The 18621-nt window shown below is 33.9% G+C and overlaps 1 protein-coding gene across 1 annotated transcript; it reads left to right on the top strand.

Moving 5' to 3' along the window:
- Nucleotides 1–17227: 17227 nt before the first annotated feature.
- LOC148546834 (uncharacterized) lies at nt 17228–17818 on the top strand. The gene is made up of 3 exons (XM_088498373.1): nt 17228–17313; nt 17402–17495; nt 17585–17818. The coding sequence occupies exons 1-3, from the start codon at nt 17228–17230 to the stop codon at nt 17816–17818; spliced, it is 414 nt and encodes a 137-aa protein (XP_088354499.1).
- Nucleotides 17819–18621: the final 803 nt, after the last annotated feature.

Here is an 18621-nt window from a genome sequence, read left to right as displayed (position 1 = left end):
AAATATGGCTGCAGCTATGCAGGCAACAGCTGAGGCATTGGGTAATCATGGGAACAATAATGATGGAGACGGTCCTATGACACTTGCTACATTTCTGAAAGTTCGCCCTCCGACTTTTAGGGGAACCTCAAATCCCACTGATGCAGATAATTGGATTCAGGCTATGGAAAGGGCGTTACAGGCACAACAGGTTCCTGAAGAGCAATGGGTTGAATTTGGAACTTATCAGTTGCAAGGTGAAGCTCAGTATTGGTGGCAGGGAACACGACGTATCCTGCAGCCTGATGGTGCTGCGATTCCTTGGGAGATTTTTCGGACAGAGTTCTATAAGAAATATTTTCCTAATTCAGCTATAAATGCCAAGGAACTTGAATTAATGCAGTTAAAGTAGGGACAAATGACTATTGCTGAGTATACTAGCAAATTTGAGGAGTTATGTCGCTTTTCTCGTATCTGTCAAGGTGCGCCTGAAGATTTTGCTGAATGGAAGTGTATTAAATATGAGGGAGGTCTTCGGAGCGATATTCTGAGCTTCGTTGCCCCAATGGAGATTAGGGTGTTTTCTGAATTGGTGAATAAGAGTAGGGTGGCTGAGGATTGTGTGAGGAAGGCGGCAGCAGAGAAAGGAAGTTTAAGGGTGCCTTTTCAGAGGCCTTCAGGGAGGAACTTTACTCCGAGAGGTAGGAATTTCAAGCGTGGAGGCTTTGTTCCGCAGCAGACTCAGGGTCAAGGTAATTACAGAAGGCTGAATACTAATGCTAGTCAAGGAAAAAGGTTTGGGAAGCAGCCACAGCAAGATCTGAATTGTCAGAAGTGCGGAAAGTATCATCCTGGAGTTCCGTGCAGACTAGGACTTGGAGTGTGCTATTCCTGTGGACAGCCCGAGCATATAGCCAGTAATTGCCCTGAGAAGAAGAAGTATGAGACTGGTAGGGTGCAGTAGCCGGGGAGAGTATACACCACTTCTACCATTGGTGCTGAGGGATCTGAGACACTGATTAGAGGTAATTGTGAAATGGCTGGTAAAATCTTAAATGCTTTATTTGATTCAGGAGCGTCTCATTCATTTATTGCATTTGAAAAGGCTCATGAATTAGGACTGAGAATGATGGTTTTAGGTTATGATTTGAAAGTATATAATGCTACTCATGAAGCTATGGCGACTAGGATAGAATGTCCACAAGTTCCTTTTCGAGTGCAACAGCGTGAATTTGTGCATGATTTGATTTGTTTGCCTATGACTGGTCTTGATCTCATTTTGGGATTGGATTGGTTATCCAAGAATCATGTTTTGCTTGATTGTTCTGAGAAGTCAGTACAGTTTATGCCAGAAGGGTCAGAAGCACCGGTTGTGGTGAATAGTTACTATTTGAATTCTATGATAGTAAACTGTTCTGGAACTGAATGTCAGGGTATTATGTTATTAACTGCGGGAGTATCAGGTGATGATCAGAGTTTAGAGCAGATTCCTGTTGTATGTGAATTTCCAGATGTGTTTCCGGATGATATTAATGAATTTCCACCTAACCGGGAAGTGGAATTCGTAATTGAGTTGGTGCCTGGAGCCGGTCCGATTTCAATTACTCCTTATAGGATGTCACCTTTAGAAATGGCTGAACTGAAAGCTCAGCTGGAAGATCTGTTGGGTAATCATTTTATCCGACCAAGTGTTTCTCCGTGGGGAGCGCCAGTGCTACTGGTAAAGAAGAAGGACGGAAGTATGCGGTTGTGTGTCGATTATCGGCAATTGAATAAGATCACTGTGAAGAATAAATATCCGTTGCCTAGAATCAATGATCTAATGGATTAGTTACAAGGTGCCGGCGTGTTTTCTAAGATTGATCTGCGATCTGGTTATCACCAGATAAGGGTTAGAGACGAGGATATTCCGAAAACTGCTTTCAGGACGCGTTATGGTCATTATGAGTATACAGTGATGTCTTTTGGGTTAACTAATGCCCCGGCAGTATTTATGGATTATATGAACAGGATTTTCCGTTCGTATCTGGACAAGTTTGTTATTGTCTTCATTGATGATATTCTCGTTTATTCTAAGTCTGAAGAGGAACATGCTGATCACTTGCGAACTGTGCTGCAAATTCTGAGAGACAGGAAGTTATATGCTAAGTTATCTAAATGTGAGTTCTGGAAGAGTGAAGTGAAGTTTCTCGGCCACGTGGTGAGTAAGCAGGGGATAGCTGTGGATCCTGCTAAGGTGGAAGCAGTGATGAATTGGGAGCGACCAACTTCAGTGACAGAAATCAGGAGTTTCCTAGGTTTGGCGGGGTATTATCGCAGATTCATTAAAGGATTTTCACAACTCGCCTTACCTTTAACTAAGTTGACTAGGAAGGATACACCTTTTATCTGGACTCCGGAATGTGAAGAGAGTTTCCAGGCATTGAAGCACAGGTTGACTACTGCACCTGTATTAGTATTACCTGAACCAAGTGAACCGTTTGAAGTGTATTGTGATGCATCTCTGAAAGGTTTGGGGTGTGTTCTGATGCAGCACTAGAATGTTGTAGCATACGCCTCACGACAATTAAGGCCGCATGAAATGAACTATCCGACACATGATTTGGAACTTGCTGCTGTTGTGTTTGCTTTAAAGATTTGGAGGCACTATCTCTATGGTGTTAAGTTTCATGTTTTCTCAGACCATAAGAGTTTAAAGTATCTTTTTGAGCAGAAAGAATTGAATATGCATCAGAGGAGATGGATGGAACTTCTGAAAGATTATGATTTTGAATTGAATTATTATCCAGGAAAAGCGAACGTTGTGGCGGACGCTTTGAGTCGGAAGTCTTTATATGCAGCTTGGATGATGCTACGGGAGGAAGAGTTACCGAAGGCATTCCAAGGTTTGAATTTGGGAGTTAGAGAAGAATCTGGAATCCTGTGTTTGAGTCAGTTGCAAATTTCAAGTGATTTTAAATCAGAACTTCTGAGGGCTCATCGAGACAGTGAAGCGTTACGTAAGGTATTACCAGCAGTCGAACAGGGGAAACAGTGGAGAGTGTCAGAAGGTCAGGATGGTTTATGGAGATTCAAGAACCGGATTATTGTGCCAGATATTGGAGACATGCGACAGAGAATCTTAAAGGAAGCTCATAAGAGCGGGTTTTCAATTCACCCAGGGAGCACTAAAATGTATCAAGATCTGAAAGCGATGTTCTGGTGGCCAGGTATGAAGAATGATGTGGCATTGTATGTATCTAAATGTTTAACGTGTCAGAAGGTTAAGATTGAGCATCAGAGACCATCAGGGACCCTTCAGCCTTTAGAGATTCCACAATGGAAATGGGAGAGTATCGCAATGGATTTTGTAATAGGTTTGCCTAGAACCCGATCTGGTTGTGACGCTATTTGGGTGGTTGTGGATCGACTAACAAAATCAGCTCACTTTCTTCCTATCGGAATAAGTTGCACAATGGAGGAATTGGCTCAAATGTATATTAAAGAGATTGTCAGGTTGCATGGCGTGCCTTCTACCATTATATCTGATAGGGATCCTCGTTTCACATCAAGGTTCTGGGGAGCTTTTCAGCGTGCATTCGGGACTCAGTTAAGTTTGAGTACTGCATATCACCCTCAGACAGATGGTCAGTCAGAGAGAACTATTCAGACCTTGGAGGATATGCTAAGGGCTTGTGTTTTGGACCAGCCGGCGAGCTGGGATCGATATATGCCATTAGTGGAATTTGCTTATAATAATAGCTACCATGCGAGCATCGGAATGGCTCCATATGAAGCTCTGTATGGCAGAAAATGTCAATCTCCACTGTGTTGGTATGAAACTGGAGAAAGGAGTTTATTAGGGCCTGAGATGATAGCTGAAACGACTGAGCAGATAAAGAAGATTCGTAGTCGAATGCTTATAGCCCAAAGCCGCCAAAAGAGCTATGCTGACCAGAGGCGAAAGCCTTTGGAATTCGAAGAAGGAGAACATGTCTTTTTGAAAGTTACACCAACCACTGGAGTGGGAAGAGCTATTAAGACTAAGAAACTAAATCCCCGTTATATTGGATCGTTTGAGATCCTGAAGAGAATTGGGCCAGTGGCTTATAGAATTGCCTTACCGCTGTATCTTTCGAATTTGCACGATGTATTTCATGTATCACAGCTTCGGAAGTATACTCCTGATGTAAGTCATGTTTTAGAACCAGAACCAATCCAAGTAAGAGAAGATCTAACACTTCCAATAATTCCAGTGAGAATTGATGATACCAATATTAAACGATTACGCGGAAAGGAAGTATCATTGGTAAAAGTAGCTTGGAGTCGAGCTGGTATCAAGGAACATACTTGGGAGCTCGAATCAGATATGCGAAAGGACTATCCACTTCTCTTTTCAGGTAACTAGATTTGAATTTTGAGGGCAAAATTCTTTATTAGGTGGGTAGGATGTAAACCCCGGTTAAATTAGTAGATAATTAGTCAATAAATTAATTTTTAATAAGGAATATTAGAAACACGAATATTATATCAAATTAGGATAGAGCTCATCGAAACGAGAATTTTGACACCAATTTCGAAGAAATCGGTCCAAGATTGGACCGAACGGGCCGAACCGATTGAACCGGGCCCAAACCGGGCTGTGGGCCCAATTAGTCCAACAATTAAAAAGAGCCATGGGCTCTTGTTTCTCTTCATTTCCCTCAACGACGCTCGTCCCAGGGAAGAGAAGAAGAGAGATTCGTTTACGGTGAATTCCATTTCCCGTAACTTTCCCGTTTGAGCTCCAATCGCCGCACCGTTTGCGACCACGCGTTCACCGCGTTGAGCTCTACATTTCTACCGGAACAATTTCATAGGTAACTTGCTATTTCACTTCAGCCTTTCATTTCCCCAATTTTCGAGTTTGTTAAATTTCTTTGATTTTTGATGTTTTAGGATCCAATTAGCTTGAGAGAAACGTTCACTCTTGCTTATGTGAAGCTTGGGTAAGGTGAGGATACGATAATTCTATTTTATTTTCATTGAATTTGAGCTTTGAGTATTAAATTGGATGTATATGTGTTATGAATGTGTATTAGGTTGTGAATAAATAATTGGAGCTTGAAATTGTGAATACTGGAACTTGGAGGAAGTGGATTAGTTGAGTTTTGAGAGGCTGTCTTGGTTTTGAATAAATAACTTTGGTCGTTACGTGAAAATTGGCTAAAGTATGGTTTAGGTTTCTTGCATTTAATATATAATGTTCTGTGAAAACTTAGGCTAGATGACCATTGGATAAGTTGGAATGCAGGTGTATGTTTAATGTTTAGTAATTTGTCGATGAATATATTTGGTTGAAGTTTATTGGATAATTAGTTTTTAATTTTGGATGGTGAATGTTGTTATGTTAATTTGGAGAGAATTGTGGTTGAATGTTATTGTTGATGAACATGGTTAGTTTGGTGCTTGTTGATTAACTAATGATTTGGTGAATTATTGATTTGAGGTATAACTATTGTGGAGGTTATTGTGATAATGAGGTATTTTGTGTTAAAAGCCTAGGATTTATGAACTATGATTCTTAGTTGAATTTTGGGTTGTTGGATTTGAATATTGTATGAGTATAATTGTTTATCTGAGGTAGATTTATTGTGGTGACTGTTATGATGATGAGGAAGGGTATGTTGAATTGAAAAGAAAGTAGGTTTGGACCCGAAAAGGGTGGCAAAGTCCGAGTTTTAGAGGAGATGCTGCCGAAATTTTATAAAAAATTAGAGATTTTATTTAGATGATTATTTAAAAGAGATTTAGATTTAAAGGTTATATGGTTTGATTTTGAGTTATTAAGAAAGTGAGTATGTTTTAAGTTTGAAGTTTGATTCTTAGAAAAGAATGAGTTATGTTTTGAATTGAAACTATTGATGGATGGAATGGGAGGTGATATAATGAAGGATAAGGATTGAATATGTTTAATGTATGATGATGAATGAGATGCAATTGAGAATGATGTGGATGTTGATGAATTATAATTGAATTATTTATATGGCTTATGAATTTGAATAATCTGAGATACGAGATTCCCTGGATTAAGTGCCGTGGCTTGCCACCACGTGTACCAGGTTGAAAACTCGATACTCTGTTGACCCTACGACGTAAGTGTGACCGGGCACTATATAAATTCCCGGGAATGTTACCCCCATTGAGCAATATTGATTATTTGAGAAAAATCTATGCATAGACTCTTGGGGATGCACGTCGGGGGACAGTCTAAGGACAATTCAGGCTTGTCGGGTTGGCTGGATAACCGACAGATGAGCCTCATCAGCCATAGGACAGGCATGCATCATATGCATATTACTTGAATTACTTGCTTGTGCTCTAATTGGGTGTGCCTATCTGTATTTGCCATGCTAAATGTGTATTTGTTACCTGCAGTAGTTGTAACCTTCTTATGTTTGCCTTTATCTATTTATTTGTCTGTGAAAATGCATGATGGAATTGGAGGTATGGAGGAATGGTAGTATAGAACTTAGATTTAAGGTTAAGTTAAGTTAGGATTAAATATTTTAGGAAACCACCTTTTATGGCTTCTGTTTAATACTTTAAGCTCTACAATCTGAGTGTCGGCGTTCTAGGATTGCCTCTGGCATTCCCAGGACCTTATATATTATGTGTGTGGCACCTTTACCATACTGAGAACCTTCGGTTCTCATTCCATACTATGTTATTGATTTTCAGATGCAGGTCGGGAGCCATCTCGTTAGTCGTCTGGACTTTTAAAGCGGAGGGGTTATTGGATAGTGTTGTTGTATAGTTTTGCTGTACAGTGATGTATATATATGTACTTAGCTTTCTCTCCGCATAACTTGTCCTTTTTGATCATCTTAGAGGTTTATGGAGAGGCAGGATTGTGTGTATGTACTTTTGGGTTTTGGATATGTATGTATATATGTGTAAATATTCTCCGGCCAGTCTTGACTTCGCAGGCTGAGTTAGGAGCTTGTTATTTTGTATCTTTGGCACTCTATTCCTACTTCTGTTATCTTATGTTTGACAGTTACGGTTTTCTTAGCATGCAAGTTAACTCGTTCCTTGAGCGTTGCACTTTTATCTCGCGATTTTTATTTCCCCTATTCTTCAAGGCTCCTAGCATATTATAACTCTTCTGCTATTATATGTACTCATTTTATTTTAGAGGTCGTAATACCACATCACCTCTGTTTTACGACTTAAGCGTAAAGCTTTGTGTGGTAGGGTGTTACATTCTTTATCTCCATCCATAATTCTAATAAATAAAAAAGTATATTTCTTTAATCTTATCTTGAACCTCTTTATTTATCTTTAATTTTATTATTTTTTAAGACTATTAATTTTTATTTTGATTATATTATCTCATCATATTATACCCTATCATTTCTCTTATCGTTATTATTATGTTGCCTTGTTTTATTCTCTTTTTTTTGCTTTCTTCTTCTATTCATTCCAATCGCAATTAATTATCACCGTACCATTATCCCAACTCTTATTTTTGTTTATCACTTTGATCCATAACTACCATTGTGTTAACTTTTGAGTTATTAAAGATTTGCTAAAAGAATTTTTTTTCTTCTTTAATTTAGATATCTAGATGTATACCTATTATATAGATCCTTATTATTTTTCAGACTTACTTGTTAAGTCATATTTTATTTGCTTTAAGGCAAAATTTAGGATATCAAGTATTCAGATTTTTTGTTAATCAAATTATAAATCTGTCAACAATTATAAAAAAAATAATATCAAATATATTATATCTTTGTAAAAGAGTAATAGTATATGGACACTACTATTTTAACTACTATTAATATATAAAACTGAATATAAAAATATTATAGTATTGAATATCTCCTCTACTTTTAACACTTATTTGTAATAATTCTTAATCTTTCTCTAAATCTAATATGTCAACTTCTATGTCTAATAAAATTTTTAAGATTTTAGTTTCATTTAATTTCAAAATAAAATTTTAATTTTTATATTATTATTATTATTTTTTCTAATATTTTTAGGAAATAAATTTTTATGTTTTTTAAATTATAAATTTGAGATAAAGAATAAAATTTTTAATAAATAATAAATTATTAATAAATAAAAATAAAAATAAAAATTTTATAAGTTATTTAATTTTTTTAATGTATAAAATAATAAAATTTAAATTAATTTAAGTATAATACTAAAATTGTTACGTTGTTATTATATGTAACAATTAAGATAAAAATTTATAAATATTTATAAATTTATTTATTTTCTCAATCTTATTTAATTTGAAGTAGATATAAAAATTTAAATTTAAAAAAATCTTTTTTTCGCATAATTTTAATTGCTAAAAGTTTTTTCTTTTAATTTTATATTCAATATCTTATATCATCTTTTGTTCCATTATTTTTTAAAAATTTTTTATTTTAATTTTTATTATTTTTTATCATTTTCTATACACGTATTTATCATTATTTTTTTTAATTAAGTGAAATAAAAATAAGGAGAGAGTACTGCATATACTCCATAGAATAAGGAAAAAGACAACATGGATAAAAGTTATGTGTAGAATAAAAAGATAACTGTACAAAGAATAAAAGAAAATTAACTAATAATTATATTTTAGACCAAATTTTAAGAGGACAAAAATATTAAACACTATTTATTAATAGGATTAAGATGAAAAAGCAGAAATTGGACAATAAACTCTCCTTTTTCTTTTTTATATTATTATAGATATTTAATTTAAAGTACTTTAAGATATTATAATAATATCTATACTAATATTATTTAGGACAATTATGGAAGGTTTATCGAATCAAAACCTAAGAAAAATAGATTATTATTAATTAAATAAATATATAAGATTCTTACCAATATTTGGACCATTCGGTCTGTTACTTGGACCAACTCTAATATTATTATAAATATCTGAATATTTAGAAAATTTACTATTAACATGAAAAATAACTTAATTTGATAATTTAATAATATATTCAGGAGATAAATTATACATAAATGGTACTAAGAGTACAATAACATAGATATATTATAAAAAATAATTCATATTAAATGATATACTAAAACATAAATTTATTAATAGGAAGTACCACTCGATGTATCAATTTATTTTCCTCGTCTAATACTCTCTCGGTAACTGGCACGCCTTTTGGCAAGGTGTTGCTGTCCCTGTTCTTCAGTCATATTTTATCTTCGTCGCCTGTCATAATCTTGCCAAGTCAGTCGACCACTTCCACGTGAATCTTCCATTAGTATCCTATGAAGAAAAACAAATTATATTTCGTTTTACGTTATATTTAGATGAAATAAGAAATATGCATGAGAAGATGGGTGAGAAAGGAAGGAAGATTTTCATTATACGGTAATAATAATGTGAAGTGAGAGAGAATAAAAAAAGAAAAAGATAATTATAGAAGTTGTGTGGATTTATGAGATAAGAAAGAACGTGAATGAAGATGAGGTAGTGGGAGTGGGAGTTTTGTAACGCAGAATAACTGACATATACTTAAGTAGGTTATTAGGAAGGATAAGAGTGGAAACAAATTTTGGACACCAAAACACATGCCAACCTTGGGCACATCCTGTAAAAAAGTTAGCATACATCAGATAGTAAATCAAAATCTGATTAAAGTAGGTGCAAACTGTGCTCTACTAGGGCTTAATTACGTGCATTCTTAGGGTAAAGAAGAGGAACACCTTTGAATAGAGGGCAGAGCCTTAAATGAAAGGTGACAGCCAGAAAATAAGGAAAGGGTTTTGGGTGGAGAATTTACACATATCTAAAAGTTTTACATGGAAATAACAAAATAAGAAAACCATGACTCCTAGACCCAAATATCTGAAAATTGAAAGTCAAGTTGAAAGTCCAAAAAGCACGTTTTTTATTGCTAATTATTAAGAACAAATAGTGGATATGTATATGAGAAGCATGCAAACAATTCACAGAATCCTTAGCAAGAATGAAGCTACCTATGGAAATTGACAAATCTGAAAGAAAAGATAAAGATCGTGGTGATGTGATTCAGAATCATGAAAGCAGCAATAATAACAACATCATATTAGAAATTGATGATGTTAGTAATAATAGTAAGAAGAAAAAAGATGGTTCAAGAGTGTTTTATGGTAGCAGGGCATTCTTCTAAAACCATTATTCATTACTCAGAAACAACAAACAAGAAACACTAACTTTTTTTATATTTTCTGTCTTAGTCATTTCATCAAACAGTTGGTTTGCGTTAATTGTGGATTGTTGTATTATGAAAATTAAAAGCGAATAAGGTATAATTTGGATTCTGTACATCCAATTTAAACTCTATTATGAAAAAGAAAAATAGCATGCTTTGCGAGCTCAGAAATTCATAATCATAATCATCATTGTGTTCATTGATGCACTATGAAAATCATTACAAAAATCATGAAATTAGAAGAAGGAGAAATTGCTTACTTCAATATTCTGTTCTTCTAACACTGATTCCATCATTGACTTGGAGAGAGAGATTGAAATTCTGAGTTGTTCTACAGCTGAGAAGGAATGAGCGACAGAGAAGAAAATTTATCCAAGAGTAAAAGGTGAAGCTTCAAGCTTTGTCAATGAAACTGCAATCGTAGAAGAGCGTATCCGACTAGCGGTGCTCTCCAGCTAGTTCCTTGGAGAGGAGCGTGAGAGAAAGCCGTTTGTGATAGCGCGTGAGAGAAAGCCGTTTGTGATAGCGCGTGAGACAGTCCTAGTATAAAAACGCTGCTGGCTGAATGATGGTTAGGTATAAGGAAATTTGCTGTCCCTGAGAGTTTCCCTTTAAATAAACTAGAAGTGAAAAGAATTCAACTTAGAAATGTGCATTAAGGGGTTCATTAATCGAAAGAATTCTGGATATTATAAGCAATCATCAATTTAAAAAAAAAAAAGAAGCAAATTAACAAGATAAAATAAATAAAACAAACCGTTGGCCTTTGCTTTGATGACTCTTGTGTCAACTTCTTTGCAAGTTTTTCTTTATCCCAATAAGCAATCCATGGTGGTGGAGGCCCCATATAATTTTCCTTATCTCCGAATGTGTCTTTGTGGTAATAGATAATCTACAAGCAAAATAATAAATGTAATGATTATCATCAAAAAAGAAATCAAAAAAGGAAAAAAAGGATAAGTACATTAGACTGATTACCATCAAAACATAAAGACAACCATCAATACTTAATGTATTTTTTTCCTTGAATTTTTGAACCCCTTTCATAAGCTCATCATGCACAAATCTTGCCCAATTGTATCTTGTGATATTCTCTACATCAACAATGGCACGTAAATGCTTAGGGGATGTGACAGCGCTACTTGTTGGTGCCAAAAATGAGCTAATAATGAACATTGTAAATGCTCTCCTAAAATAATCTCTCCATTTGGATGTTGAAACATTACATTCTCTTGAATGTAATACTTCTTGTAACCATGGGATTGTCACAGACTTAAACGGGGTAACTAATCTTTTTTGCTCTGAAGTCCAATCTTCTTCTTCTGGAAAACTTTTACCAATTGAAGGTAATCCTAGAGCTAACCCAATTTTGTCTGTTGTCACATTGATATTCCCCACCACTAATTCCAGTTTGCTTGTTGTTGTGTTATATGCTTTAGAAAGTGCGAGGAATAACCGCCTATCAATTTTTCAATCTTGAATAGCCTTCATGGATGAGAATCCCATTTTATCAACTTCAAGTTTTTGCTCTTTTGTAAGAGAATTTATCATTGTGAAAACCGAAACGGGAGAACAACGACATTCTATCACTTTCTACAAACATTAAAAAATCTTATTAAACTGGGTGCAAACTATGCTAAGTGATATGTGGAAAATTTTAGTAAACTGGGTGCAAATAAATTGAGCAGTTCCCTTCTATCAGTGCAACCAATCTTCCAAGATGGAAGTAGTGGATCATAGCTTATTATAATAAAAACTTCAATAATATAATCAACCTAATGTATCAATATAAGTAGTTAACCTGGTGCACAGGGTTAGGTCATCAAAATGCTATGTATATTTAAAATTAATCACTAATTTATTATTATGTATTATATATAAATATATATTATATTTAATTTATTTTTAATATATTTTTTGCAAACTGTGCAAGTAAGGTGTGCAAAACTTTACTAAAGTGGGTGCAAATTGTCAAATTGATGTGTGCAAAATCCAATTAAAGTGGGTGCAAACTGTCCGAAAAATGTGTGCAAAAAACAATTATATTGAGTGCAAACTATGCTGAATAAGGTGTGCAAATTCTCATTAAAGTGGGTGCAAACTATCTGATTCATGTGTGCAAAATTTCATTCAGATGGGTGCAAAGTGGTTCATACCTGAGATTCTAGTTCTTCAAGAGTTTTCTTCCTTCTAGTTCCTGTTTCAGATTTCTTTGTAGTTGTACTTCTTCGTGGCATCTTAATATCTGGATCTTTTTTCATTTTCAAATAATCACTGCATATTATTAAGAAACATACTATTAACAAAGCTAGTAATCAATTATGCAGTAGCCATTATCAAAGCTCTACCACAACAAAGCTGTACTAACAAATGAGATAATAACTTAATGAATTTTTTCAAAGATTTATAAATTAAAAGTTCCAGCAATATTACTATTATGATTCATCTGCATTCAATGTCATATGTTTATAGATTCAAAAACAGAGTATAATAACTTTAATGTATAAACAAAGAGAAGCTCCAATGCCCCAGAAAAGTAATAATAAAGGTAGAAGAAGAGAAGTGTTCAGGGTTGTTGGAGGGACAGGTTCTTTTGCATTTGCTCGTGGCGTTGCGGTAATTTCTCAAACAGGTGGTGGGCAATCTACTCATGAAAATGGTGTTGCTGCGTCTTATCATGTTAAACTTCAGCTTCAATTTCCAAAGCTCTACCACAACAAACCTCTACTAACAACTGAGATAATAACTTAATGATGAATCAAAATCAAAATCAAAATCAAAATCAAAATTAAAATCAAAAGAAATTTTATTATAGAGTACTTAAAGATTTTTCATGAATAGACAGAAAACATTGAGTAATATTTTTGGGTGTTATTATGAATTTCTCGTTGCATGTTTTGAATGGATACAGAATGATGGACAGCAAGAAGGTAAGAGTTGAAGAAAGCAATAAATGAACAAAAATCAAAACTCATTAACCTTCACATTAATCTTGAAGAAGCATCACGCATTACTAGAAACGAAGGAGAATGGATAGAGAGCTGAGAGATGTTGTTACAGAGAGTAATGCCGCTGCTATTAGAGACGCTACTTGAGATGAACAGCGAGCTCAAGAATGCTGATTCGTGTTGAGCGTGCTCCTGCGTTGAGAGGAACAAAGATGGTGTACAAAAGTGTAGAGGAGAGACTGTAAAATTTTGGGGGAGAAGAAGAGAGCATGGTAAGGGAGCGTGAGTACACGCTCTCTTTATGGGTTTGGGCTTTATTTTATTTGAGGTATAAAATTACTATTGCTGGTTGTTTGCTGGCCCCCTAGCGGTGCTCTTATTTAAAAGTGATGTGTGTGTTGTTTGAGATACATACAACTGTGCTGAATTCCTAATTGTTGAAATCCTGCTATCTATATAGAATGCTCAAATGGCATAGTTATAGTTATGATAGTGCCTCAATTTTATTCTAAGTCTTATATTTGCATGTCGTGTTTTAGAAAAAGGTTTTCTAAAAAATAAGTTCGAACAAGAAGAAAAAGGTTATGCTTAATGTAGCTACTTTAGCTGAACAAAATAACAGTATGTTATGTTTTCAATGTTATTTATTTTTATACAAAAAGTCTTAATTAACAATGTAGAGAATGACAAGGAAAATTTAAAAAGAGCAAAATTGTATATCTTCACCTTATAATATGAAGGATAGGAGCAAAATTGCATGAAGGAGCAAACGAATTGAATAATCACTTTTAATTGCATATTTCTTTTGTTCTGCGACTATCTCTATTTAATTCTTGCATATGAAGCCTTTTTTTCCTTGAACCTTCCTTTGTTTTTATGAGGTGGGACATAGGACTAATATAATTAAGTAAGGCAAGGTATATATATATGTTTATGTTAATAAGTAGCTAATGTTTAATTTAATTAAAATTATTGTTTAAATTGTAAATTTTCATTTATTTAATTTTTCTTTAATTTTCACTGCACACTACTCTGAGAAAGTAACAGAATGCTCTTTGCTCTGTGTACAAGCAAACACGTTCTGATCTCTTTGGTGTGTGATGATCAACAAGACACACAGTTTGATCGGTTTCTAACATACACACACACACACACACACACACACACACACACACACACACACACACACACACACACACACATATATATATATATATAGTTTCCTTGTGGTTCATTTGGCTTCTGAATCACTATTAGCTAGAAGTTAGTAAAATGACATTCCAAGGTTGTTGAATGCAGATGTGGATTAGTGAGTATAATTGTGCTATTTTGTGGTGTGCTTATTAGTGAATTAGTGTGTAGTTATTTGCTCTAAAGATTGAATGCAGTGTATATTAATTTCTAGTGAACTGAACCTTTTCTGGATTTTTTTTCTGTTTTGCATAATATGATGAGTGTATAATATAATCTGTGACTATTATTGTAGGGTATTGTTACCCTTTTAGTTAAGCAAGGTGATGTTGATGCTAAATTTGCAAAGAACACAATAAGAGCACCAACTAATTTGGCTAAGAAAAGGGGGCGAAGGAGCTTAATAAAGATAACACAATGAAGGAAAAGAAAGAAAGGTAAAAAAATAAAGTTTTGGGATGTTATAAATGAAATGACTGAAGCCTATGAGTATTACAAACACTCCTTATCACTAATTAAATTTCTTGTTTATAGATTTGATGAACAAAATAATGACAACAAAATGTCAAAGGAAGATGTTAATGTATCAGATGAGCAAAAAGATAAAGAAAGGTAAAAATTAGTTTTGATTTATCTTTTGTAATAAAAGAGAATGTAAAGTAAAATATAGTGTATTCTTCTTTATAGTGATGCAAAGCAAAATGAGGAGAAGGAGCTCAAAACAAGGTAAAAATAATGTATGTGCTTTTTTATAGTTATGATTTTTTTTATTTATTGTTCTACAAATCTTTATTTATTGTTTTTATTGATTTAATAGGGAAGACAAAAAAGATGAAAACAACATGAGATCGCCAATGAGATCGCCAATGCGATCGCCTAGCAATATGGGTATAAATTATAGTTCTTAGTGTTTGTTGTTTTGCATTATGTATTATGTGAATATATATGAGATTTTTGTTATGTAATTTTGCACACATGAATCAGAAAGTTTGCACCCGCTCTAATAAGATTTTGCACACATGAATTTGATGTTCTGCACCCACCTTAATGATTTAAAAGTACACATGAATCTGATAAATTGCACCCGCTTTAATATGATTTTGCACACATGAATCAGCAAGTTTGCATCCGCTTTAATGAGATTTTGCACATACGAATTTGATATTTTGCGCCCACCTTAATGATATTTTGTACACATGAATCATAGTTTGCACTCACATTCCTATTATTTAGATTCCACTTTCTCTTTATTTTAAATCTCATTTTTGTGTGCATACGTTAATATAATTTTTGTGTATATGTTCTGTTTTATGTTTTAGATGATGCAATAAAACCTGAATGGAGAGAAATTGTGCAAAGTGCAGTCCAAGCATTCTTAGAAATAGAAGACTGTGATATTTATACACCTTCTCCAATCAAGAAGACACAAGAACCTGTGCGACCATCAATTCCATCATTCTCCCTAATGATACATGAGGAAAACAAAATAGGGGAAGAAAAAAAGGTGATAGATGAGAAAAACAAAATAGGGGAAGAAGAAAAGGTGATAGAGGACAATAACTTAACAGAAGTAAATAAGGATAAGATATACTTTTGGGCAACAGACGATAGGTTGAACAAGGATGAGACTTTGTGCATCTTATAAGACATACCTAGAGCAATGCTTATTAGGGAGGATATCATGTCAATGTTGCCAAGACATCAGATAAACAATATGGTTAGATTTCTTGACTGTGACATGTTTCTGTTTTTTTTTTTTTATATTTTTATGTGTATTATGTTTTGGAACTAACATTACATTGTAAAATGCAGGTTCTGAATTATATGGTCTTTTTTTTCAACAAATTAAGGCCACCTAGCTTTGATGTCTATTGCATAAATGCTTTTGTTTTGGTGTGTATACAAAGTTACAAACTACTTTTTCAGTTTTATAATTGGAGAGTTTAAACTTTATAATTTAACTATTTCTTTATATATAGGGAGAGATGTTCTCACATTGGGGACACTTGGTCAAAAGAAAGAAAAAAAGTTATGTACTTCTTCTCGATGATTTTGGAAAGAATGGTGACAGCTTCTTTGAGCAAAAGGAAATTCCAAAACATAGATGGGTGAGTAAAACTAAAACTATTCTCTATGTATTGTGTTAATTTTTTTGTTTGTGCCAGAGCTATATTTGCTATGTATTTATTTTGTCGGTGTCATGCTATTTGTGGATTAATTTCATTCCTTCCCTGTCATAGTTGAAACTTCTCTACCATAGTTGAATCCCTTAAGATTATAGTACTAGACCCAAAATGTTTACCTTTATTTAATTCTGGGTGTGTCTATTCCCTGTGCTTTGCACTTTCTTCAGAACCCTATTTCTATCCACATACCCTGTCACTGTTACCTTGTGTTAATTTTTTTCATTTGAATGCTATTAAATATTTATAATGGAACAGAAATGAAACAGAAATGCTATCCTCTGTTTTTGAATCTATACTTGATATATGGGCATTGGAGCTTCTCTTTGTTTATACATTAAAGTTAGTGATGCCTCCTTTTGCCTCATTTGACTCTGCTGACCCTAATCTTGAGAAGTATTTCTGTATCCTTTGGTACTTATGGTTTTGGACAATTTCATCATTACTTTGTTAAATTATAAATCGATTTGTTGGTCAAGACTTTCATTTCTAATAAGAAAATATGATATAATGCAGTTATTGGTGCCGTACTGCTATGACTATCACTGGTGGCTATATGCTTATGACATCTATGAAAAAAGACTTTTTGTCTTGGATTCCTTGTATAAAGAGGCCAAAGGAGATAGGGTGCAGTTAGACATATATGCGGTATAATTTCGTTTTGCTCACATGATATTATATTATGTGGTTTAATAGTTTTATTTATTAACAATGAACTTTTTTCCAGAGCAAATTGATTCAACAAATGGTCTCGATAGCTGTGCCAAACTATGAGCTACCAAAGAATGACCCGATCCCAATTTATTTGAATCTCCCTAGACAATCAAATAAGTAAGCATAATATTAATTATGTTATATTATAAATAATATAAATGTACATGATAAGACTAACCAAATTCTAATTCAATTGTTTTTTCAGCTATGATTGCAGATTGTTTGTAATAAAATGGGTAGAAATGTGGAATCCTAGTAATATCGAGATTAATGTGTCCAACATGCCAGAATGGGAGGAAGTAAATGTTTTTTTGTATAGTTTTTATTTTTGCTTTTGATGTTCATGTTATTTTATAATTTATGATCTTTGTGAACATTGTTATTGCAGTTTGAGTGCGTTAATCTAAGGAAGCAATTGGTCATCCAAATGCTTACATCACCTTCAAATGCCCTTCTTAAGAATGTTATAAACAAATCAGAGAAATATAGAGTGGTAAAGCCAACTCCAGCTCAATCAAATCCTTACATAGTATGTAACACTGATGAATTGATGATCCAATGCCTTGGTTTGGCTGGGAAGGGCTTTAGAAAGAAAGCTCTCGTTAAGAAGCGCAAAAATTGAAATTCAAGACTTAGAGTTACCATCTCTTTTTAGGGGTTATTGGATATACTTGTTTTGTATATAACAGAGTTCAAGGGATCATTAGATATACTTGTTTTGTAGAAAGGTATTGTTTTGTAGTTTTTACTATATAGTATGCACTCACTTTCTGAACCTCCAAGCTGATTAATTGCCTCGATGAATCTTTGGGGAAGTTCAGGAGTCCATTTGAGCCTTGGCTTTGGCATCAATTGCGAGAACCAAGTGCATGCTACTTTGCACATTTTCCATTGTGTGTTGCTTCTTTTAGGAAAGAAAGAGTTACACTGTAGCATGTAATGTAAGCAAACACAAGAGAGACTTTTCAGTTTTCAATGAATGAATAATTCCTTTTTTAGCTATGTATGAATCCTATATGATCTTATATATAAATTGGAGTAGTTGTTATGTCCCATGATCTCATTCTTATATCAGAAAGCATGAGTGGGGTTATATTACAAACTAATTTTGTATCTATAAATAAGTTTAAGAGCATCTATTATAATGAGATTTTGCACACATAAATCAGACAATTTGCATTCATTTTAACAGAATTTTGCACACCTTATGAAGCACAATTTGCACCCGTCTTAATGAGATTTTGCACACCTTATATATAAATTGGAGTAGTTGTTATGTCCCGTGATCTCATTCTCATATCAGAAAGCATGAGTGGGGTTATATTACAAACTAATTTTGTATCTATAAATAAGTTTAAGAGCACCTATTATAATGAGATTTTGCACACATAAATCAGACAATTTGCATTCATTTTAATAGAATTT

The sequence above is a fragment of the Arachis ipaensis genome, chromosome B9 (assembly GCF_059453495.1).
Source record: "Arachis ipaensis isolate K30076 ecotype BB chromosome B9, ASM5945349v1, whole genome shotgun sequence".
Lineage (NCBI taxonomy): Eukaryota > Viridiplantae > Streptophyta > Magnoliopsida > Fabales > Fabaceae > Arachis > Arachis ipaensis.
The sequence above is the reverse complement of the archived record's forward strand: the minus strand, read 5'-3'. Positions and strand labels throughout refer to the sequence as shown.